This window comes from Molothrus aeneus, chromosome 2, assembly GCF_037042795.1.
Source record: "Molothrus aeneus isolate 106 chromosome 2, BPBGC_Maene_1.0, whole genome shotgun sequence".
NCBI classification, from domain to species: Eukaryota; Metazoa; Chordata; class Aves; order Passeriformes; family Icteridae; genus Molothrus; species Molothrus aeneus.
This window is the reverse complement of record NC_089647.1, coordinates 21,248,909-21,272,552: the sequence shown is the minus strand read 5'-3', so window position 1 is coordinate 21,272,552 and position 23,644 is coordinate 21,248,909. Positions and strand designations below refer to the sequence as shown.

The 23,644-nt window shown below is 46.0% G+C and overlaps 1 protein-coding gene and 9 non-coding genes across 10 annotated transcripts; 5 read left to right on the top strand and 5 right to left on the bottom strand.

The window, feature by feature from the left end:
* The first annotated feature begins 92 nt into the window (after positions 1 to 92).
* Positions 93 to 175, top strand: TRNAL-CAG (transfer RNA leucine (anticodon CAG)). Its single transcript has one exon. It is a non-coding gene; the product is annotated as a tRNA-Leu (tRNA).
* A 290-nt stretch (positions 176 to 465) lies between these two features.
* Positions 466 to 539, top strand: TRNAI-AAU (transfer RNA isoleucine (anticodon AAU)). Its single transcript has one exon. It is a non-coding gene; the product is annotated as a tRNA-Ile (tRNA).
* A 562-nt stretch (positions 540 to 1,101) lies between these two features.
* On the bottom strand, positions 1,102 to 1,176 carry TRNAT-AGU (transfer RNA threonine (anticodon AGU)). The gene has a single exon. It is a non-coding gene; the product is annotated as a tRNA-Thr (tRNA).
* Positions 1,177 to 1,489: 313 nt separating this feature from the next.
* On the bottom strand, positions 1,490 to 1,571 carry TRNAS-AGA (transfer RNA serine (anticodon AGA)). The gene has a single exon. It is a non-coding gene; the product is annotated as a tRNA-Ser (tRNA).
* Positions 1,572 to 1,834: 263 nt separating this feature from the next.
* On the top strand, positions 1,835 to 1,908 carry TRNAI-AAU (transfer RNA isoleucine (anticodon AAU)). Its single transcript has one exon. It is a non-coding gene; the product is annotated as a tRNA-Ile (tRNA).
* A 251-nt stretch (positions 1,909 to 2,159) lies between these two features.
* On the bottom strand, positions 2,160 to 2,231 carry TRNAH-GUG (transfer RNA histidin (anticodon GUG)). The gene has a single exon. It is a non-coding gene; the product is annotated as a tRNA-His (tRNA).
* Positions 2,232 to 2,380: 149 nt separating this feature from the next.
* On the bottom strand, positions 2,381 to 2,452 carry TRNAD-GUC (transfer RNA aspartic acid (anticodon GUC)). Its single transcript has one exon. It is a non-coding gene; the product is annotated as a tRNA-Asp (tRNA).
* A 3,442-nt stretch (positions 2,453 to 5,894) lies between these two features.
* On the top strand, positions 5,895 to 5,968 carry TRNAI-AAU (transfer RNA isoleucine (anticodon AAU)). The gene has a single exon. It is a non-coding gene; the product is annotated as a tRNA-Ile (tRNA).
* A 284-nt stretch (positions 5,969 to 6,252) lies between these two features.
* On the top strand, positions 6,253 to 6,324 carry TRNAD-GUC (transfer RNA aspartic acid (anticodon GUC)). Its single transcript has one exon. It is a non-coding gene; the product is annotated as a tRNA-Asp (tRNA).
* A 431-nt stretch (positions 6,325 to 6,755) lies between these two features.
* Positions 6,756 to 15,157, bottom strand: CPOX (coproporphyrinogen oxidase). Its single transcript, XM_066572071.1, has 7 exons — positions 14,749 to 15,157; positions 14,514 to 14,657; positions 13,700 to 13,810; positions 13,161 to 13,302; positions 10,907 to 11,125; positions 9,103 to 9,207; positions 6,756 to 7,286 (listed from the first exon to the last, which is right to left on the bottom strand). The coding sequence occupies exons 1-7, from the start codon at positions 15,155 to 15,157 to the stop codon at positions 7,199 to 7,201; spliced, it is 1,218 nt and encodes a 405-aa protein (XP_066428168.1). The 3' UTR covers positions 6,756 to 7,198.
* Between the last annotated feature and the right edge of the window lie 8,487 nt (positions 15,158 to 23,644).

Sequence of the window (23,644 nt, the reverse complement as noted above, 5' to 3'; positions counted from 1 at the left end):
GGTGCCATAAACGACGCCCATTTATTTTATATGTAGTTGGGAGGGGGGGGGCACCACAAGTGAAGTCGGATGGCCAGGGCATTTCTGTAGTGGTCAGGATGGCCGAGCGGTCTAAGGCGCTGCGTTCAGGTCGCAGTCTCCCCTGGAGGCGTGGGTTCGAATCCCACTCCTGACATTCCCTTTTCTGTTGGTGCCCCGTGGGATGCTGTTTTGATGCGTGGTCCCGCCAAACGCGGGTGGGTGGACGGGGCGCCATCCCTGCGCAGCCACGGGTGGGCGAGCGGAGGAAGTAAGTGCGCCGGAGGCATGCGTGGTGCCACGCATTTGCCCCTCCGTTCGGTGTAGGCGATTCCGTCACGGATTGGCTCAGTCGCTCCAGGCGTCACGGCGACCGCGCGGGTTGTAGTTAGCATCACCTTGGCTGCAGTCCGATATGTGGAATGCTGATTAAAACAGTCGTTATGGGGCCGGTTAGCTCAGTTGGTTAGAGCGTGGTGCTAATAACGCCAAGGTCGCGGGTTCGATCCCCGTACGGGCCACTCTCTCTTTTTGACGTTGCCTCCCGTGTTAGGGGCAGCTGGTGCGGCTTCTCCCCGCACTCCTTGGGCCGATCAGCAGAAGCAGGAGAGAAGTCCCCTCTTTTGGAAGTGCCCCAACCCGGCCGTGATCGTCTGCAGAGCCGGGTAAAAGCTGCCGCCGCGGAGGTTCCGATTTGATTGGCCGGGGCTGATGCTTATGGAGGGCAGTATCCAGCCGGACGTAATAAAGCGAGGGGCTGAAGGAAAGGCGTTGTCCAGGGCTGACTTCTCACGGGCGGTCCCCGCAGGAGGGCGTAGCCCGATTTCCTGTAGGAAACGACACGGGCCGAGCCCCCCGTCTGCGCTAGGGGGCGGCACCTGGGTACAGGGGGATCCCTCCATCTCTGCGATGGAAGTGATAAAAACGATCGGCGCCCTGCCCAACTTATCCCGCTAGAGGGCAGACACGAGCAACTCGAGCCACGCTGGGCTGCTGCGAGCACGGGTAAGTGGGAAGACAGCCGGCCAGGGGACAGAGGCGGCTCCCCCAAAATAAACCTGCAAGGAACGCCGGGGAAAACCCAGGCACCGCTGGGACTCGAACCCAGGATCTCCTGTTTACTAGACAGGCGCTTTGAACCAGCTAAGCCACGGCGCCGGGCGGGCCGCGAGCGGGCCCGCCTCGCCCCGCCCTAAAGGGCGGGGGACGTTCCTGGGGGCATCCTCTCCCTGCTGGAGGGTTCCTGCTCCGAGCTGGAGCTCTCGGGGAGTGGTTCCGAATTCCCTCGTTTTGTTTATTTCTTGCTGGTGAAAATGTTTATCGTGTCCAAAAAAAAAAAAAAAAGGCAAACAGCGAGTGGATTTGGGACACCGGAGAGATATGTCCAAAAAAAAAAAAAAAAGGCAAACAGCGAGTGGATTTGGGACACCGGAGAGATATGAACATTCATGAGGAATGAAAATAAGCGCCTCGTAGTCGGCAGGATTCGAACCTGCGCGGGGAGACCCCAATGGATTTCTAGTCCATCGCCTTAACCACTCGGCCACGACTACAAGATATGGGTTTGTTTCGGTTTTCCATATTTCTCCGTTTGAGCGGCGGCTCTACCCCTTCACTTTTTCCACCATTTCTCTCTGGCACGTTCCCGACTCCGTGCCGCCCACCGCCGAGGGTCGCCGGGATTTGTCCGCGGGTCCCGGAGCGACCGCCCAGGCCCCGCGAGCGGGGAGGAAGGGGGGAGGGGGGGGGGGGGGGGGGGGCTGGCCGAGGCAGCTGATAGGGTATCAATTGAGCACGTGAGAGGGCAGACTTAACAGGCCGGTTAGCTCAGCTGGTTAGAGCGTGGTACTAATAACGCCAAGGTCGCGGGTTCGATCCCCGTATGGGCCATTAGTGCTTTTTGGGTGGGTGGGGGTTTTCTTGGTTATTTGCGGTTTGGAGTTTGGGTGTGGGGTTTTTTTAAGCCTTTTTTTTTTCTTGCCGTTTTAGCGTTCTCGGTATCAAACCACTCCCGCCCAGGGACGGGACCCGGGCGTACCCATCCCGCAGTCGGGAGGACGGAAGTCACCTTGCCCGTCCCAGCTAAGGCGTTCTCAGACAACGACGGCGGCAGGAAGAGAAGAAAAAGAAGCCCACATGCGTGCCGCGACTCGGATTCGAACCGAGGTTGCTGCGACCACAACGCAGAGTACTGACCACTATACGATCACGGCCACCCGTCGCCCGGCGCCGCCGCCACGGCTGTTAGCTAGTATGTGCCGCACTCCTATAGCCATGTTCCTGGTAGTAAGAGGATGTGGATGGGAATCTCACCGGCAAAAAGTAAAGCGCCGATAGCGCACAGCAAAACGGCTGGAGTCGTCTCCCCGTCGGGGAATCGAACCCCGGTCTCCCGCGTGACAGGCGGGGATACTCACCACTATACTAACGAGGAACGCACTAGACACCTCACTGATCCCAGTGCTAACGGGGGAACTGCCTGACGGGCAATGGTGGCCATTCGGGGGCTTCAGGAAGTCGTCGGCGCTGCGGTGCCCGAGTGAGCTCCGAGGGAGACCCTACCGAGGCTTTCGTAACTACCTGCGGCCCGCGATTTCCTGCGTTTGCCTTGCTCTAAGCTTGAACTCGAGGTTTACGGCGAGTCCCGCCTCACGGAGCGGATTTGAAGGGTATGGCTGACAGGGAAATCCACCCCGTGACCCCAAATCCATCAGCCTGTTGCCTGCCATCATGAGAGGCGTGGTTTGCTGGGTGGTTTACATTCAGAACTTTCAGATAGTCTCCCAAGGGTGGTTGGGTTTTCCTTGCTGAAAAGGCGGCGAAGTTGGCACTGTGTCATTGATTTCAGTAACAAAAAAAAGGGGGGTGGGAGGAATGACAAGTTAAAAGTATCATTTCCTGTAGCGTTACACAGTCTGGGGGGGAATCAGGAACCTGCAGAAAGCTGTCATCAGAAGCTGCCGTTTTAAAGCCACATTTGTAACCAGTTTCTGCCATGCACATGTGTCTTTTTGCTCCACCTGTCGCCGAAAGCGTCGGGATAAATCAAACACTATGTTTTAGTATTAGAAAGTAGGCCTTGCTTTATTCACAGTGTGGCATGCATGGATATGGGTCTGCCTAGATGCAGGGCCACTTTCAAAAATTTTCACTTATTTATGCATTTTTATCAAACGAAGAAATTAATGTCCACTGGTTATAAACTATATAATTATTTTCATTAAACAGTATTCTATGTCCTATTGGTTATTGATTTCTCATTATGCACATTTTCAGTCTTCTTACTATCTTTTTCCCTGATAAGGCATTTCCTGCACACATGCTGGATTGTCTTTCTTAGTGTCTTCTTTAACTTCTGGTTCCTGCAACATGTCCTAGAAGGCTATAAATTCTGCATTCCAGGTGTAGCAATACCTCTGTCCCCCAGGCTTTGTTCACTGAAGCTCATCAGGGTTAGTTTAGCAAAACTTTAAAGTTTCAGTGAATTTCCCAATCTATTTTAACGATAGCAGTTAAAAAACAGCTGTAAAAAAACAGCTGTAAAAAAACAGCTGCTTGCTGGTTAAAGTGGAAAATCACAATATTTATGAGTAGTACACACTGCTTATGATTTATTAAAAACAATTAATTAGAAGTCTAATGAAAACCATTATATGGTAGAAGAGTTCTTGGCTAAACTGAAGTTCAAAAATTAGTTTTATGAACATGATCACTTACCTGCAATGTACCATAATTAAGAGGGGGAAAGTAAATGTCATCCTTTACTTCCTCATTCCTGGACTAGTTCATCTTAAGTGGTTTTCTTGGAATAGTTATTGAAAGTATTAAATTTATTAAATCTGACTCCTTGGGGAAGGGAAAAGGAAACAGGCGTTTCAAACACGTAGTTCTAAGTATTGCATTTTGACAAACATCTGTCATCAAAGATTTACCATCTTTCACCTGCACATTCAGGATTCAACAGTAGACAAGACAATTACTTATTTCTTACTTTTGAAAGAAAAAATAATGTTAACCTCTCCTTAGGCATTCTTCTTATCCTGAAAGACTGGGAAATGTATTTGGAAATGTATTTTGAACTCTAATGACACAATAGGAGCAAAACAAACTGTGCTTCTTGCATTTTTAAAATAGTGAAATACTTATATAAAAATTTTCTTAGAAAATGGTATTTTAAAGGAATGAGTGGTCAATAAATTAGAGATAACCTAATAGAAAAGGATCAATGTTGGTTATAATATGAGTTAGGGCTGCAATCCCTTCTCTTGCAGAAAGACACCACATTTCATTGCAGTTGCATTGTATCTTCTGGCTCCTGGCACACAAATTCGCAGTTGTTCTTTCTTTACTGAGCAATCTGCTCTGGAAAGGTCTTGTCCCAGTAGCTTTGAAATTATTTTACAGTGACATGAGGTCTACTCACAACAGCAGAAACCGTACAGCTTCTCTCTTCTCTGACTGTTGTCTTTGTCGTGATGCTTCTTGAGCTTGAAAATCTAACAAAATCCATTAGAAGCGTGTTTTTGAGAAAACTTGAGACACAGTTTAAAATCCATATTCTGCTTACAACAGGCAGTCTTCATCTTGCCTCTGGAGTGATTCTACTGCTTCAGTGCTGTTTCCTAAAATTTTTTGATCAGCTTCTGAGGACTGTGGTTTCTGATGGAGGAAAACCTATACTCTTGGAATCCCACAGTATTAGTGATTGAATGCTGCTGCATAAGGAAAGAAAAATAGCACCTGTTGAATTTAGACCACATCAGGGTTGTGTTCTTAGGTATATAACTTTTTGCAGATTCTTCCAGTTCTACAGCTAATCAAATAATTTTTTCTTTGTAGACTGCCCACTTATTTTTTAAGGCCCAGCATGTCACTGGTAAATGATGCCTCTTCATTCTAAAAAGCCCCCTTATTGTGGATCTTTCTGCTTCTTTCTTCTTCATGTATATCTGTAGTTTTCTGCCCTTTTGTCAATCAGATGTCTCCTGTCTTTTTCCTTCCTCACTCCATATTTTCTTACACTGATCTGTGACCATCTCCTCACACGATGTATTGGTCATTGTTATAGTCGCTGCTTTGGGGTCTTTTTCTGCAGCGTGTGGGAACATCTCTCTTAAATATTGCCCAGGATTTGAGGAAGCTCTTGTATTGTCATGATAACTTGATATATGCTTCTCTAAGCAGATATTACCTTATATTTGGCTTCCTAGTATGTTTTTTATTGATGTATTTAATGATAGGTCGTGTTAGCAGCAAATGAACCAAAGGAGAAGAGCTCAATTTAGCACTCATACTGACGGTTTGTGAAGGGAAGGGCTGGGAATTTAATTATGTCCTCTTCCTCTACAACTTTTTCACTGACTTAGAGGTATTTAATTCTGAAATATTTTCTGCATTTTTCTAATCAATGCCTTGATTTCACAAGTGACCCTTCACAGGGGGAATGGACCCATCACTCTTTCCATCGCATCCTCGTCCGCGGCGTGGCCAAAAGGAGGGAGAGAGGGAATGGTCGGGAATGGTTCCTACAAAGCGTGGCGGTTCGCTGCGGTGGTGCTGCTGCTCCGCCGGGAGGTGCGCGTCCGTGTGCGGGGTGCAGCCTTGCCGAGCCGCTCCGTGCCGCCCGTAATTGCCCCCCGCGCACCGGAGGAGGGAGCAGGCAGAGAAAAACGAAAGGTGTGAAAGTCTCAATTTTTTAGGAATGCTTGTCACCCCGATTGGTCCCCTTGCTGCTCTACCATGGCTCCATGGAACAACTCGCCGAGGCGGTGTCTAGGAAGAGCGATGGCTGTAGAGCGGCGCTTAGCAGTGGCTGCAACCACAGCACGTCTGTGGGAAGGCCTCGGGTCTTGTTCCTCAAACCCCCTTAAAAAAGTGGCCGGTTAGCTCAGCTGGTTAGAGCGTGGTGCTAATAACGCCAAGGTCGCGGGTTCGATCCCCGTACGGGCCAATATCTATTTTTTTTTCCCTTGGAGAGGAGATCTCTGACTTAGCAGAGGATTACTTCATTTTGTTTTAGGGGCGGAGGGGTAACACGGAAACGAACGCGGTACCTCCCAAGAGGAAGGTGGACTTGGGTGATCATGGGGGGACAGTGAGTGCCAGGCGGGCCGCCGTCTCTCTCCACCCTGCCCCGCCCCTGGGGCCAAGCCAGGCGTCACCTGTACACGAGAAACCCACGGTAGGTGAGGTGCTACTGCCTGCTGGCGGGGAGACAACGAACGGCTGTTAAACTCCTCGTTAGTATAGTGGTGAGTATCCCCGCCTGTCACGCGGGAGACCGGGGTTCGATTCCCCGACGGGGAGAAATACCCGTTCCCTTTTTTCCTCGATTGGGGGGAAAGAAAACCCGACCCCCACTTGCTTTTCCCCTTCCAGCCCCTCAGCCAAGTTCGAGCTGGGAACCAAGACAATCAGTCCAAAGCTAGAAGGAGCGCGAAGGCAGAGGTGGATATGCCTTAGGGCAACATCCAACAGCGTCCTGTTCCACCGTCAATCTCCCTGGCAATGGAACTGGCTCGAGCAGCATTGTTCTGCTGTGTGATCTGCAGCACAGGTGCTCAGTGCTGATTTTCTCAAACGGACAGCCATCCTTCCGTTCTCATGAGGAAACACTGAGACCTCAGCCCACTTCAGCCAAATTATGCTCCTGCAGCACATCTTAAACCATTTCCCCCCTCTACAATCAACAAGATATCATCAAAAAACATAGGATGAAGTACTACCTTCTCCACAGCTTCCTGAAAGCACAGTGTAAGGTTTAATGTAATACCAAATATTCCCTTTGTTCTTTAAAAAAATGTTTTTAAGCATACCAACATTTTATAAAGGCAAGCAGTGCTATTTAGGCACAGATAGTCCTTTCATTTCCCAAAGACACCACAGTGGTTTGCCATTTTGCAGTCATCTAAAGCATGCGGAGTAGCCCTGTGAGGTGTTCACCAGTCCTTCACAAGGCAACGGCAACAAGGGATGATAACGTTAGCCCATCAATCTAAAAGAATGAGTTCACACACTTGCAAGTTTTAACAAGTCTACAGCATAATTAAGGCACGAGGTAAGAGTATAAATAGACACACTTAAACACCATGCAACAGCAGTTTGAATGGGCTGGTTTGCAGGCATTCCTGTTCTCTCAGAATGGCTCAGTGGAAGCAATCAATCCTGTTCATGATCCGTGTCAGTGCACCCAGTCTTTGGGATTTCGCAGAACCTCCAGAATTTCTGCTTCTTTCGAGCTCTCTGGTGGGTTGTGCATGTACTCCCACCTGCAAGGAGAAGGGAAACTCACTCAAATAGCCCAGCTGGCAGCCACTTCTCCTGCACCAGGCGGCGTTTGGACTGGAGTTGCCTTTTCTAAGGATGCAAAGCTACATACACAGTTGATACTCTTGGCTGAGATGACAGATATGGTTACAAATCACAAGTTCAGTAAAAACAAATAATGTCACCAGGGTAGATGGGAGAAATGTTAGCTTCATCTTTTTACCAACTTTTGAAAAATCTGGAAGGACAAGGAAAAAGGAAAGAGCAGTACCTTATGTCCCATAAGGCATGCAGGTTTATTTGCAAAAATCTTGTAACAGTCTCTTGTGACACACTAGTATCACAAGGAAGATGAACAAAAACAAGAACCCACGGAATTCTGACAGTGACACAACCTTTTTCCAGAATCTCGACTGGAAGCTCTACGAGTCTTTGTTGAATCATGGTTTTAAGAACAAAAGTGGTGAAAGATCCCTTTTTTCATTGAAAAAGCAATTGAAAGAGACACAACAGAGACAGGAAAGTGTCAGCAGTCACAGAGAGATGGGTACATCCTCCTTCCATTTTGCCCCCCAAGGAATGACCCCTTCATGCTGTGAAGTGAGCTACTTACACTGATGAAAAAAAAGAATCACCGTAATAATGTCACAACATAGAACATGCTACACCACCAGGTCAGGGACACATCAGGTGGTGTCAGTGGGATAAAAATATATGGTAAGAACAGCACTGCCTTCACTATTACAAGGCAGCAGGCAGTTTTCCTAGCAGAGGGAGGTTCACTAGTGAGTTTTATGGAATTCATAATAGGATACCCAAAAGCAACAGGAATAAATAGTAAATGGCCAAATTTGCTGGTATGACAAGCATAAGCAAGATGGGTTAAAACCTAAAAGGACAGTTAAAAACAGTATTTAGCCAAGCAACTGAGTAATAAAATGGCAGGTGAAATTTACTGTTGATTGATGTGATGGACACAGAAGAAAGTTGCACACAGATTGGGTTAAATTTTATTGCCCAGAAAAAACTTTGGCATTGTAACAGTTCTATAAAAAAGCCACCTCAATGCTGAACAGCAGTCAAAACCAACAAACAGAATATTAGGATTGTGGAAAGAATAATGAATTAAAATATTGCTATGCCACTATAAGTCAGGAGCACACCTGCATCTTGTATCCAGATATGTAGCTTACATTGTCTGTTCCTTATCCCCCATTCAGAAACGGCACAGAAAACTTAAGCCTAGCAAAAGTATGAAACATCAACTGTACAAAAAACTAAAAAGAGCAGGAAAACAAACTGTCAGCCTGGAAAACAAACAATGAAAAACCCCCAGAAGCCTTGTAAAATAAAAACTGTTATGGAGAAAATGAACAGAAGAAAATCATGTTACTCAGTGAGAAGTCAGATGAAGTCATCAGGTCCAAGTAGAAAACAAAAAGGTACTTTCTCATATAACACACGCTTAGTTAAACTGTGCAGCTCCCTGCCCCACATTTGGCAGGACTGCCAAAGGCTCTCTAAGGGCTACTAAACAAAAATCCATGGAGTGAGAATAATAAATCTATCAAGAGGAACTAAGCAAAAAAACTATAATTTTTTTTGCCAGAAAATCTGTATGCCACATACTACTGGCAACTAGGTGAGTACAACGGAGAAGCAGCTGCATTTGCAGAATAGAGAACTGTACTTGTCCAGTTCTTGTATCAGGCATGAACTTGTCACTGTTAAGAGACTAGAAGAGACCTTTGATTTAATCCTGTGAAGTATTTTACTAAGAACAGTGTCTGCTGCAACTCCACATAACCACACCCTTACCTTGCAGTCAGTGGCAGAGACATAAGAATGCTTTCGATTCTTGATCCTGGTGTCAGGAGGCCAAACTTTGTACCTCTGTCATAAACCAAGTTGAACTCTACATACCTACAGGAATGAAGAGATGCAACAGAAAAATCCCTAGTTTATTAGCAGAAGTTGGTTGTGCTTTCTTCAAATGGCAGATGTCAAACAAAACCAGTCTGTCTTTCTGCTGAGTTGGCGTCAACTGTTCTGTCAACTCTTCTGCAGCATCCTCTGCATAGGAATGCAGGTGTGATCTTGCCACTCCACAGAGCACAGGGAGAAGTGACCTCAGCTAAGAGACTAGAGCAGACCAACTGTTCTAAGGAGAGCAGTCTGCAGGCTCCTGTGCTGTACTGTACTCTTCCCAGGCCTCAGCCCTGTTGGCAAGCTTGACACTACATTTACCTTGGTTCTTCTCTTTGTGGGGATGCAATAAAGAGAGGTCTTAAAGGTACTGAAAATAACCAGAGAAAAAATTCTACTGTGCAGTCCTCCATGCGGAAGGACACATAAGCAGCAAGGCCAGAAAAGTATTTCCTGGTTCCTGGAAAGATCTAGAAACAGCAAAAGTCAGATAGCATCAGAGTGCTGGCTGGGATTTGTAAGTGATGAAATAGACCATTTTCTGCTCCCAGCAAAGGAACAGAGCTGTGACAATTCATCAAGGATTATCTTGAGGGCCAGTACAGGGTGTTTGTACTTAAAGATACAGGAAGGGAAAAGCTCTTATCCACGTGCAGAAATAGAAAGCTTTACATAGCCCCATAACCTGCGAACAGACCCAGGGAAATAGACAGGCCTCAAGAGCTGGTTCTGGCTGCAAGTTCGAAAAGGTATTTCGCCTTTTAAACTTTGCAGGTTTGCTAAATCCCATCCACAGGCTGGATCCTGAAAGTCCAATGTTCCCAAGAACAGTCCCACCAAATTAAGGATGCTTGCTTAAGTGACCAACAGCTGCAGGCCAGTGATCTGAACTTGAATGCTTACACTCTTTCCATGCCAGTCTCACATTTCTCTGCAGAACAGGCAGAAACTAAAGACTCTAGTTGAGCACAAAGCACAAAGTATAGTTTCAATTCTCCATACACTCAAACAGTCACAGGACATGGAGAACAGAGTGCAACTGTATTAACCAATGTACGTAAGCTTTTTGCAGCATTAACAGTTGGTGACATTAAGCATCCTCCTAAGTATTTTACAGTAACCTTGGACCATGCCAGAATAAAAAAATCCAACCCTCTGTATTCTTTTACAGGTATCCTCAATTCCTTTACAGGAATTTCAATGCCAAGATCAGATGGATCAGATGTATATAAGGAGCTGAAAACACTCAAGTACAGTTATTTCCTGAATTTCTGGGGTTTTCCTGCATTACTTAATAGGAAGCCACCATTCTTTTACCCTTAGCTCCTCATGTGACAGGGCAGCCCTATATACACTACCTCTGGGCTGCAGGAGAGGGCAGGATTCAGGACATGAAGCACACCCACACCCCTTGGCCTGTTACACAGCAGAAGCTTCTCTTGCTTTTTGAAGGAGTTGAAAAGAAATGGTGGTGCTTTGCTTGTGTTGCAACATGGGAGAGTGGGAAATGCCTTCTTTGCACCCTGTTTAGCAATCTAGCATTGGATTTCAGAATTAGTTCTATGCACAAAAATGCTGAAATTCTTGGTCCGTTTTTTTGGCCCACACAACCTGTAACTGTGAAGAACTAGCTCATATTTTTTTCTTGCCAGCCCAGTCCACCTCCTGTGTATACTTTTGTTCCTCTAGTACTCACCGTCCTCTCCGAAGCTGTTGCCATAGCTTTTCCTCTGGTGTGAAGGAGTCATGGCAGTGCTTTTTCACAATGGGAATGTAACAAGGCACAACAGCTTTGGCACAACTCTTTACAAACTGGAATACTTCCTCCTTGGAGGGAGAGTCCACATCATCAAAGAATATGCCTCCAATCCCTCTACGCTCGCCACGGTGCTTGATATAGAAGTAGTCGTCACACCTAGAAGCAGCGTCAGATGATTAGTAATATGGTCCAGAGTATTCAAAGACATGAACAGTACTCTAAAGAGCTGCATGCTACAGGACAGAACCAGTGAAATACTGCCCATAAGTCAGTTTCTGCAGGGCTGGGTGCTCCACTGTTTCCCTGATACCCAGAGGCAGGACAGTGCAGCATCACCTGGAAAGCACTCCTGTGTCACTTGCAGTAAAAGCTCTGATTAAATGGTCTCTGTAAAGCTACACATCACCACAAACACCCTGAACACCCTGGCAGATGCGTCCATGTGGGTTAATCCAATCCATATCCTCAACCAACTCCGAACAGAGACATCTGATTTCAAAATTTTCAAAACAAAGGGCTCTTGATAGATTCCATTCCCAGCATTATATGTAGTTCTCAAATTATTTGGACAGCTTTCATATGAACTCAGACTTGGAAGAGAATTTATTCTCTTTGCCATCCAAGTAAAAGAATTTTCTTCATCAAAACAAAAGTAACCTAAGGCCCCAAGACCAGATAAGAAAGCAACTGTCATGGCACCCTCCCTTGGAAAAAGGCTTTTTAATAGTTAAGACTTGAAAGACTGAGTCATTATAGCAGTGGCTTTTCATGACTCATGTTTAAGTTTATAAATGAGTAAGGACAGCTTGTCCTAAAAGCAATTAATCTCTTTTGTATTTACAGGGAGTATTTAGTTGTGAAATTACTGTAACTTGAATGACTTAACTCCATCTTTCTTATAATTCCTTGCTTGGGCGTGCAAGTCTTCACATGGAGGAGAAAGCAAAATAAAGTATGAAGCAGGAACCATCAACATCAAGAAAACCTGGCCTTCCATTAGGACTAGTTTTCCATACAGAACCAGTTTTCCATATATCCACAATCGTTCTCAAGCATTATATGTGGCATGGCCATAACAAGAGAGACCTAGAGATATAACAGATAACCTACACTATTTTTTTTATTCACTAGGATAATCAGTGTTTTCTATTTTATGATAGCAGGAAGAGTTAGGGAAAAACACCGAGTCAGAAACATAAAAGAGAATAAGCCTGACAAAAATCTTAAATCTAGATCAGGTAGACAATGTGGTAAGTGTAATAATGTTTTTCTTTAGCGAAGTGGGAAAACGTCTCCTACCCCCTGCAGCTGGCATTGCAAACCTACTTAAGCAGCAAAGAACCAGACCATTAAGGTAGATTCTCTAAACTACCATGCAAAAAATCCTCAGACAGCAAGACTCTAATCTCAAGGCTCTACAATATGTCTCTCTACTAAGTGGTTGCCACCCAAACTATAACACCCACTTTATCTCCTGTCCTCAGACAAGACCTAGTAGCTTACAAAAGGGTACCCCCACCTTCCTGCATACACAGCTTGTGGCAGATAGGATTATCAGACACAGAACAGCAAGTTCCCACTTAGTAGTGGAAGATCCCATCACTTGTATCTCTCAGCTCAAGAACATTAAAAGCTTGCATCTTAGAAAATGTGCTGTTGAACTCCTAGTGAATGTGTCACCAGAGAAAAAAATACAGCTTCATCAAATTACGAAGCTTCTACATTAAGGACAATGTCCTTGACATACCTGGAAATTACCTGGCTATGAAGGCCAGACTGAAGGCAGAAAAACAAAAATGGGATTTTCAAAACTGCTGTGATGGCCCAAGAGCTCACACTGAATCATGCACATTTACCACGAGTTCACTGCAAAGAGAATTTGTGCAAGTTCATGGGGCAGAAGTCTTATCCTAGTTTAACACCAGAGGCTAAAAGGAATTTTATCAGCTTAGTTTTTCTTTGGGCTGTAGACTTACGATCCTACTTGTGAGCCCTCAGACTTGAAAAATCCAGGATTCTGTAAATAAGACATTTCTTTAGACAACATTTTGTCCCAGTACACTTCTGATTTTCATTAGGGCTTTCTGATACATTTCAAAAGGCATCAGAACCTACAGTTCCTAGCATACACTTAACTGCCAACACCCAGTCCTGCTTTCTGCTCCCCCCAAGCACACCTTCGTCCACGTACCATTTCTTGTACTTGGGATACAGCTTTAGATCATGCTTGTCACAGGCTTCTTTCAGAGTCTTGTGAAAATGAACGGCATCCTCTTCATTCAGGTAAGTTGGAGTGAGGTCAGTCCCACCACCAAACCACCACTGCTTAGTTCCTATAGCAGAGGCAAGCAGCAAAATTTTTCTTTTAAACTTCTGAACAGCAACTTGTTGCTAGTGGTTCACCAAAAACTAACAACTACTTTTATGATACAAAAAAACATCATTTTTCAGCGGTGTCCCTAAACTTCAATAGTGAAAAATTTGACTACAAGGTAGTGCAATGATCAGTGACTTCAGGAAAAGATGAAACAAACTTCAATGTAGTGAAAACCATTTTGGACTACTGACCCTGACTACAGGACAGCAATTTCACAAGATGGGCTGGTGAGTCTTGACATACCTGGGAGCAAACTCGCACTGGTTCTTGATCTCTTACCCAGCCATGCATTCACACTTCCTTGGGGCAGAGTCAGACATTTCATACATTCCTCACTGGACAATAATCCTTACCATCTGCTTCTTCAATTTCAAAGTATCTGTAGTTGAAGTGCATGGTTGGAACATGAGGATTCTTTGGATGGATAACAGAGCTCACACCCATGGCGCAAAAAGGCAGCTTCCCTGGATAAAAGGATGCACAGGAAAAGATCTTCAGTTTTTCAATAAACTTCATTTGTTATCATTTAAGGAATATCACTGTTTTCCCTTAGGCTCCAAGCCACAACAGGAAAGTGTCTCATTTGGGTCACCATCATTATTAATCGGTGGGCAAGTTACTTCTTACCCATATACTTCTGTGCACCTAACTCAGCGATGTCTTTGGTATTTGTTCTAAAACGTGACAATACTTTGGAGAACCCACTAGATGAAGACCACTTAAAACACAAGGCACTGCTAAGGCTTTCTACCACCCCCAGTCCTCACAATTACCCTTTGTTACACAAAGGTGTGTTGAGTCCCCTTTAGCCTTCAGGTGTTGTTGGTTTTCTCCCTCCACCTTTTTGGTACATAATTCCTGCACTGTTTCACTGTTGCACTAGAGCCTCATTATTGAGAGGCCACCTGTGCCTACAATACATTCCTCATAGCAACAAGACAGAGAGAGAAGCACTCCCATACCTGGCATTCTAGGGACATGAAAGTCCACCTGTCAAGCTTCCTGATTAGAAATCACTATGATACAAATGAAAGCCTTTGAACTTTCATCGGTCTGGCCTTCCTCATGTTCTGCTCAAAGGCCAGGTTGCTTTCAGAGTACCTGAACGGGAATACTCAGGTCAACACATCCAGGTTCCGTATCCCAACTGCGCGATAGACGCCTTACCGTCCTTGGCCTTCAGAGACTTCCCCCTGCTCCGCATTTGCCGTGCTGCCTCCTCGGACAGGAGCCCGGACACGACGGACACGTTCACACCTGCCTTCTCAAAGACCTCGCCATCCTGCAGCACGCAGCTGATGCCGCCTCCGCCTGCCAACGCCAGGCTCCAGGTCAGGGTCACCGAGGGGTGACCAAACCCGCGGTGCCGGTATCCGCGGTCTCCCCCGCGGCTCCCCCGTACCTTCCTTCCTTTCCCAGCTGTCAACAGCGAAGGAGGCGCCGGGGTCCAGGTCGGCCAGGGCGCGACACATCTCCGCCTGCGTCTCCATGATGAGCAGCTCCATGCGGCTCCGCAGCTCCCGCCGCCGCCGCCGCAGCTCCCGCAGCCCGCTCACCGGCGGCGCCATGAACCGCTGCCGCAGTTCCTTCTCCTCCTCGTCCTCCCAGGCCGCTGCCAACGCGGCTTGCCGCCGCCACAGCCCCAGCGCCAGCGCCAGCCCCAGCCCGCCCAACGTCCCTGCGGCCGCCAGCGCGGCCCGCCGTGCCCCCCGGCTCACCGGCCCCGGCGGCGCGGAGCCCAGTGCCCGGGTAAAGGCGAGGGCGGGCGGGCCACGGGCGGCCCCACGGAACAGGCGCACTGCCGCCGCCATGACCGGCGCCGCAGTGCCGGCGGGGCGGGGAGGAGCGGAGCGGGGCCGGGGCGAGGCGGGGCGGGGGCCGGGCCGGGTATGAATTTGTGTCTGCCCACGGAAACGATTAGGTAAAATCCCTCTGAGATCATCTAGTCCGGTCTGTCGTCTATCACCCCATTGTCAGTTAAACCACAGGGCACTAACTGGCACGTCCAATCTTTCTTTAAACACCTCCAGGGACAGTGACTCCACCTCCTCCCTAGGCGTTCCAATCCAATGTCTAATCACCCTTTCTGTGAAGAAATTCTTCCTAATGTTAGCCTAAACCTCCCTTGGCACAGCTTAACGCTATGTCCTCTATGTCCGCTATGTCGCTGGTTGCCTGGAAGAGAGTGATTGCCACCTGGCTACAACCTCTTATTAGGTAGCTGTAGAGAGTGATAAGATTACCTCTGAGCCTCCTTTTCTTCAGGCTGAACAACCCCAGCTCCCTCAGCTGCTCCTCATAAGATTTGTCGTCCAGACCCTTCACCAGCTTCATTGTTCTTCCTTGGACCTGCTCCAGCACCTCAATGGTCTTCCTGAACTGAGGAACCCTGAACTGGACACAGTGTTTGAGATGTGGCCTCACCAGTGCTGAGCACAGAATCACTTCCCTAGTCCTACTGGTCATGCTATTTCTGAAACAGGCCAGAATGCCATCGCCACACAGCTGGCTCATACATGTGTGCAAGAAAGCCCATCCACACTGACTGCTGTGAAAGAGTGCAAGCATCCCATAACCCTGCCATCTGGATCTGGGCTGCCCATTGTGTGAGGGTGCTGTGACAGGGAGAAGCATCCATGGATGCAGCACTCAGGTGCCACACCTTGCCTGGTGCAGCTTTGGGAGAGAGGGCTGTGCTGTCCTTGTGCCTGCAAAACATCTCTGCATACTGCTTACAAATAACCTGATATTGTTGATGCAACTACATGGGGCTGCAGAGTAATTTTGTGAGTAATGGCTTGTGCAGGGCCAGCTGGGCATTGCTGGAATAGGGGTAAAGTTGTATTTTACTGAGCTGTCTTGTGAACCATGTGGAATTGCTCTTCTGTGTATGGCATTTCTGATTTTCTACTCATAGTAATGAGTTTTTAGATCTGAATAGTTTGTTTGACCACCAGTTTAGTGCATTAGGATTCTTTCCCATGGATCTTAGAGGGCACATGCTTATACATCCTTTGTTCTTTCTAAAGTTGAAGCACATGTTGTTTCCTAATACAGTGAAGGAACTATACACACGTGTAGTGAAAGGGTTTTGATCTCACTGCATTTACAGAGACATGGTGGGATAGCTTGCATGACTGCAGTGTTGTCATGAAGGGCTACACCCTGTTTAGGAGAGACAGATCAGAAAGGTGCGGTGTGGAGTTTCCTGTCTGTGAGAGAGCACTTGGAATGTATCGAGTTCTGTCTTTGGGTGGACAACAAGCCAGTCAAGATCTCATGGGTTAGGAAAAAAGGGCAGGCTAATAGAAGTAACACTGTTGTGCATGTTTGCTACAGGCTACCTCATGCAGGAGAAAGTGCATGAGGTCTTCTACAGACAGCTTGAAGCAGCCTCACAGTCACAGGCCTTGCTGGAGAAACAAAAGTGATTAAGGGTCTGGAATATCTCTCTTATGAGGAAAGGCTGAGGGAGCTGGGTCTGTTCAGCCTTGAGAAGAGATGACTGAGAGGGGACCTCATCAGTGTCTATGAATAACTGAAGGGAGGGTGTCAGGCTCTGCTCGGTGGTGCCAAGCAATGGAACAAGAAGGCATTGAGTAGAAACTGCTGCACAAGAAGTTTTACCTGAACAGGAGGAACAACTTCTTTAATGTGACCAAGCATGGAAACAGGATGCCCAGAGAGTCTCCCTCCCTGGAGAACTGTCTGGACACAATCCTATGCCATGTGCTCTGGGATCGCCCTGCTTGAGCAGGGAGGTTGGACCAGATGATCCACTGTGGTCCCTTCCAACCTACCCAGCCTGTGATTCTGTGAAAATAAGAATTCAAAATAACAAAGAGAAGGTCTGTGTACCTCCAGGTGTTGAGAAGTACTGCATAGCACAAAAATGGCTTAGCCCTGCAAAGTTTGCACTTTGGTATGGGACTGTTCCTTGGAAACAGTAATCTGGTATTTCTGAACTGTTATGAGTAGAAAAGTTGTCCATTTTTTAAAGGTTGCAGAGTTCACAAGTTAAACCAATTGCTGCCAAGTTGGAATTCTAACTATTTGTTGTTAATAATTTCATGTTGTAATCACCTGTTGTTAATAGTTTTCCTTTAATTACCTGTTCTTGGTGGTTAGAAATCCCCCTTTGTCGAGTATCACCCTGCTGCCTCCTGGAAGATGGCACTCGGGACTGTGAGGAGGAGGTGACATCGGGGTTGGCATGCAAATGAGGAAACCCCTCACCAAATCCAGCAGGAAAAACCCCTAAAAACAACAAGCCACCACGGAATTAAGAGATCGAAGTGATGTCTAGATGTGAAGAACAGAATCCAGTGTCCTCTAAGACCTGTTTCACTAACCTAAAAAGACATCAGCTAGAAAGTGGACCCCGAATGTCAAACTTAAAAACCGGAAATCTCCTGGTGCTCTCATGAGGATGGAAACCCTAGCTCTGCCTGCAGACCAGCGAACACAGCTGCACTCTTCCTCCTCCTCCGTGCCACTCCTGGGAGCAGCGGTGGCAGTGACCCGTTGGTTCTTCCCACCTGAACTGATTTTTAATAAAGGCATTAAAAAGGAGAAAGATCTCCTGCCCTATTTATTTCATTAACTGATTTGCACCTGTACTACCAGAGCATAGATCAGTTTCAAGTATGGCTCTGAGGAAAGGGTGGAGATTAATCCCTATTAAGGATTTGGGCTTCATTATCTGCCTCTTTTCACTGCAGATGATTTTGGGGGGGAGTGTCTCTCTGTATAAAGTGATAATGTTTGCTCGAAGGCATAGTCCATGTTCTTATTTCTGATCTGGTTCTGCTCTTTGGCAGCAGAGGATACTGTGAAACTTCTGAAGCTCTGCAACGAGGAACAGATCTCAGCTTGTCTCTCTGAGCTCGTCTCTCTTCTGCCATCAGCTGGAGAACATGATCCCTGATAAGCAAGGAAACTCGACCCAGTGGAGGTAGGAGTGAATGTGTTAAGAGAGGTCTGTGGCTTGTAAATAGCTTGGAAGTGCATAATGCATACTGTTTAGCATTAAAACGTTTAGATGTACTCAGAAAATACAATTCAAGAAGAAACTGAGCTATCACTGCCAGCCTGGATAAAGAGCTGTGGAAAGAGCAGCCAAAACCCTATAGATGGTACTGCCCTTCCAAGCTCTTCACTGTAGTAAGCTCTGCTCTTTCAGTAGCGTTTTTTTTAGACATTATTAAAAACAAATAAATGTCGGGGCCAAGACAGGTAAAACACATTCCCTCCGATATTGGTGGGTTTTTTTCTGTACTAGGTTGAATGCAATCTTTAATTGATAACATCTGGTAATTCAGCTGGATGGGACCTCTGGAGGTCTCTAGTCCAGCCCCAGGGGTTCACCATTCCCAGTCTGGATGAGGTTGTGCAAGGCCTTCCTTGTCCAGCTGCAGTTAGAAAAACCTCTTTCCTCATTTTTCCTGGGCTCCTGCCTCAGCACTCCACCACCCCCAGCAGGAAAAATCTGGTGAGAATTCCTTTGCTGCGACCACATTCCCAGGTCAATGTCTTGGTCTTGCTGGTGAAGTTTAGAAGCATGACTGCTTTACACACTGGGATTGCTCAGGCTGGATGCAGAGGCCTAGTCAGGCTTTCACTCTCTGTTGGTGGTGAGGAGTGACAGAGTGACAAAGTGTAAAAAACACTCACACTGTTTCTGTGCTAAATACTGTCATGTTAGCACCTTGTGAGGACCTCCTCTCTGGCAGCACATTAAGGCTGAAATGTCAGCCAAGTACTGATGTGTGTGAGATGCTCAGCAGTGATACAAGGTAAAAAAATGACAGCTCACATTTTGATCTGCTTTTGCAGTACATAGTGACAGTGTGTAGGGTAGGCCTTTCTGTGGAAGTACTAATAGAAGAGGAAAAAGGCACTTGGAGTTTAGCTTAGGGCCAAGACTTAAACCTGGAATTGGTCTTGCATTTACCTGAACAAGAATTGAATCTGAGGAAATGTACCTTTTGCTTTTTTAGAGAGCTACGTGAAATCCCAAGGTTTTGGCCTCCCTTAAAATCTCCATGTCAGTTTTATAAGTTTGACTGAAAATATGCATGGTGAAATGACTTTGAATATTTTGTTTCTTAGCGTGTTGTCCATTTTCATACCTGTATGTGTTTTGTACTACATCTTCCCTGTGATGAGATCTGTTGTTTTCCCACTTCCTCTGTGCCCTTCCTTGAGCTCTGCCTTCAGATTTGCTCTCACACAGCACCATCTTCATAACACATTAGGAATTTTCCCCAGCCATGGCTATTGTACATGTGACTTCATCCAGAAGAAGCCGAAGCATGACCTCTCTCCCAGGTTTCCAAGGAAAGGGAAACAATGGGCAGAAGTGATCTGTTGGCAAGAATTCTTTCTGTGTTACTCCCCTGCCCCAGTGTCGCAATTTTTTTTTTTGTAGCTGTTTATACACACTACATGTAATGTTTACTGTTATGAAAGTCCATCCAGCAACCAAAATACATCGCTTTTTGTCCTCCCTGGAATAATAGGTACATTTTTTTATGGTTAAACTAAAGGACTGGCTGGTTTAGCTCACAGGTCTTGAGAGACTTGTGTCTGCAGCTAGTTCTGAGTAACAGACATACATTGTGGCAGTATAATTGAAACTTTTTTAATCCTGGGCAGCTCAGGATTATCAGGAAGACTAGAGGCAGGGAAGGGTGGGGATGCATATGTTGAGAAGCAGTAGGGGGATTTAGGACAGAAAAGCAATTTCTATGAAAAAAGGTGCTATGCTCACCCTTGCTGACAAGGAAAGTGACCAATATTAAGAATTGTGGACAGCACACAAGAGGGCTTTGGTGGTCATTTTAAAGCTGGCAGTTTGGGACTCATGATGATCCCTAGCTCAGGCATTTTTTTGATGATCCCTGGCTCAGTTATACCAGATGGTGAATGAGTCCCACTGGTGGGACTCATTCACCATCTGGTGGAACTGTAGGCTTAATGCACCATCTTTATCTGACCCTTACACTGTACTGCAGGGATAAGTTCAGGAATTCAGTGAAAAAGAAGATAAACTGTTTTTCCTGCTTTGCCTCCAGAAAACTAATGATAAAGCCTGCTTAGTCCATTATTTGCTGTCAAGTAAGAGGTAACTCTTCATGCTGTTAGTTCATAGAAGTTGTAACTACAGGTTTTGCCAAGGCCATTATTCAAGTACCAGATCTAACATCTGACCTGACTGAAAGCAAGCCAAATCCAAAAAGAAGATGCCAGGAAGCAGAAGAATAAGGCACAAAACTTAAGCCAGATACGTTCCCAGACTATTGGAGTAAAATCCCAATATTACGGGGTGGAACGTGCCTGGGCTCTTCTGGCCCTTGCTGCTTGACCAGAGGCGGCAACTGTGGTGTTTTCACCTCAGAGACACCCCTGGCTTGCTGTATGTTGTAGCTAGGCACTTGGAACAAGTCCAGGCAAGCAGGAATTCAGTTTTTACCTCAAATGGGAAGGCTTTAGGCGAGGTGAAGAGGAAAAGGAGATGGATTCTGCCAGAGGGTTAATCCAGAGTTTTATTCCATGGTCACAGATCTCCGAATCTTAGTAACAGCTCCAACAGAATGCTGACCGCATGGTCCCTGTCTTTTTAAGCCCAGGGAAAAGGGGAGGGGAAGGGGTAGGTGTGCCACCAACCAGGTGGAAAGGGGGGCAGTCTCAGGGGACAATGACACCAATGACCCCAGGGCTGGGAAGCATCTTTTGAACTTGACCAACCAAACGACGCCCTTGCTGGAATGTTAAGATTGACAGACAGCACTTAGCAAGGGGGCAAGGGGGAGGGGAAGGGAGAGGTTGGCACACCTGGGAAACTGGGATAGTTAAAACAGGATATTGCTTCACACTGCAACACCAGACTAAGTGTGTTTTCACTTTAGGGATTTCATGAACCTGGTGTGATTGATCTAGTTAGTGACTGTCAACAGGCCTCTCTTCTAAATCCTTGTTCAGGCTCTCTTGAGAATTTTCTGCAGCTAAAAAATCCTCAGAAAAGCAGCATTGTGATCTGTACTGCTTGCCTAGAACACGGCTTCTCTTGGCATCATTGATGGCTTCTTATTCTTGAATATATGAAGAGACACTGAAGAGTTTCTCCTATCCATGCCATCAGGCCTGTCTCTGCATCAGAGTAGAGGATCATAACCCTTTAACTCCTTGCATGGTGACCACTGTCCCCATCCACATGCAAAGGGTGTGTCAAGAACACATTGCTTACCCATGAAAATGCATGTGTTTCTCAGCCTGAAATTTCATCAGCAGGCTAGTGAGTTCCTAAGTGAACTCACTGCCTTCAGCAGTTTTTCTTCTCTCAAAACTCTAAGAAACAAAGAACAGTGTTTTGTTACTCCCTGTTCTTGTGTCTGGTTTGAAAAGAAGCACTTCAAAAGGCCAGTTGGTAAAAGTCATGGCAGCAGTCAGATTGCAGTCTTGCCTAAAGTGAATCACCACCTTTTGAATCACAGCTTTCACTTCCTTCATTACCTGAATTTCTTAATCTTTCACCTCACATTGGTTTAGGTCTGTGGATGAGGCAATGTCACCAAAGCGGAAATATCATGCCAGAGATGAGCCTGAGGACTGCAGAGACAAGTCTAGGCAGGAGCGCTGGAGACTGGGCTAGAGTGGAGAGGTGGAGCAGGCTCCCTACAGATGGGGGTACTTTCAGGAGAGCAGAAGCAGAGGCAGAGAGCAAAATTTTCTGGGGAAAGGTTGGGATAGTTTTTTTGGACACAACAAATGTTTTTTAAAAGTTAGTTTTCCAAAGCAGGCTGAACTCCTGCAAGGGAGCTCTCTTGGGTAACTGTGGGTTGCAAAGACTGAAATGGATTTGAGTCAGTGTATTGAAAACCACAGAGTCAAATTCTAACTGATGCTAGAACCTGTCAAGAGCTTACTCTGTACACCTCCCTACCAGAGACTTCAAAAATGTTGATAAGGTGTAGGATGTTGTAGAGCAGCTGCACCATCTCAGCATTAGACTTCTTTTTTTGTCTATTTATAAAAGTTGGCCTTCCTTCCAGGGCTTGCCTTGTCATGAGTTCTGTGGGATTTCATTGTCTTTTCAACTTTTAAATGAAATGGAATGTCTTAGACAATACTGGATCTTGGCTCTGCATTATCTTTCCCTTCTGGGTACTTCTTCTGTTTAATTCTTTTTCAGTGTAATAAACTTCATAGCACTGTCCTGATGCCTTCCTTCCCCTGTTATTCAAAACTGCCTTGAAAACCCCTGGCTAGACTGTCACATGCTCATCACTGGTTTTCCCCATGGATCCCATGTCTGCTGATAACACAAGTCCTTACATTTGTTGTCCTGAGACTACTTTTCATGAGAGAGCTATTTTCTACTCATTTGTGTGTAACAACACTCCTGCAGCCTCTCCTCTCTCACAAGTTTCAAACTTTTTCTCTCTTCTAGACTTCCCCATTCTCCACTAATGTCAGATATCACCTGTCACAGGGGCATGGTGCCTGCTTTTGTTGTATTTAGCTAGAAGAAGAGATACAGGACATAAAATATTAAGCTCTCTCAGAACTGTGTATCAAGTTCTGTAAACTTGTGGAGCATTATTTGAACTGTCTGTTGTAACAGTGAAAAGTGAGTTATTTTTAATAGTGCTGTAACATTTCTCTTGGTAATTCAAACCATATACAGTACTCTCTATTAGACTGTGGAATTCTGGAAGATACTGTTCTTAAACATTTTGGCTCATTCCTGTTATATTTCCATGGCAATTTTGTCACAGGATTATAGTGGTATTATCTACTGGATGACTTTGAGTGCTTCATGAAAGCATGAGCATTTTAAAAAGCAGATACCTTTCTTGAAGAATAATTTTACAATATAGAAAATTGGTGTTATAAATGATCAATTGAAAGCAAAATTATCAAAAAAGCAAAAAGATTTATTTATCTTTTTCTGCGACCAAAATATGGTCCTCAAAACCACCACAGCCAAAGAGACAGCATCAAGCCCGGGATCGGTGCTGGGTGAACCTGGATCCGACCTCTATTGCATCAAATCCCGCCCTCGTTCACGAGAGCCACTTCTAGCAGGCTTTTTAACTGTTTTATACAGTTTATTATGCCCGAGGCAAAGGAGTCCAAGTTTCTTTTGTAACTCTGCATATTCATAGTTGGTTCTTTCACTGTGCAGAGCTGGTTGATAGCCAGCGTTGATCGAATCCGGGAAGTGGCATATTCACATGTATCTTTCTGGCGACTTCCCGAGAGGACTTTGGCTAACTTGATCAATGTTATCAACA

Bases quoted from the DNA above. Each gene is read 5' to 3' on its own strand.
- CPOX (XM_066572071.1), bottom strand. From the start codon at position 15,157: ATGGCGGCGGCAGTGCGCCTGTTCCGTGGGGCCGCCCGTGGCCCGCCC. The intron at 13,811-14,513 runs GTAAGGCGTCTA...CCTTTTATCCAG, and splicing joins GTCTCTGAAGGCCAAGGACG to GGAAGCTGCCTTTTTGCGCC. The intron at 7,287-9,102 runs GTAAGGGTGTGG...TTCTCCTTGCAG, and splicing joins TCTCTGCCACTGACTGCAAG to GTGGGAGTACATGCACAACC.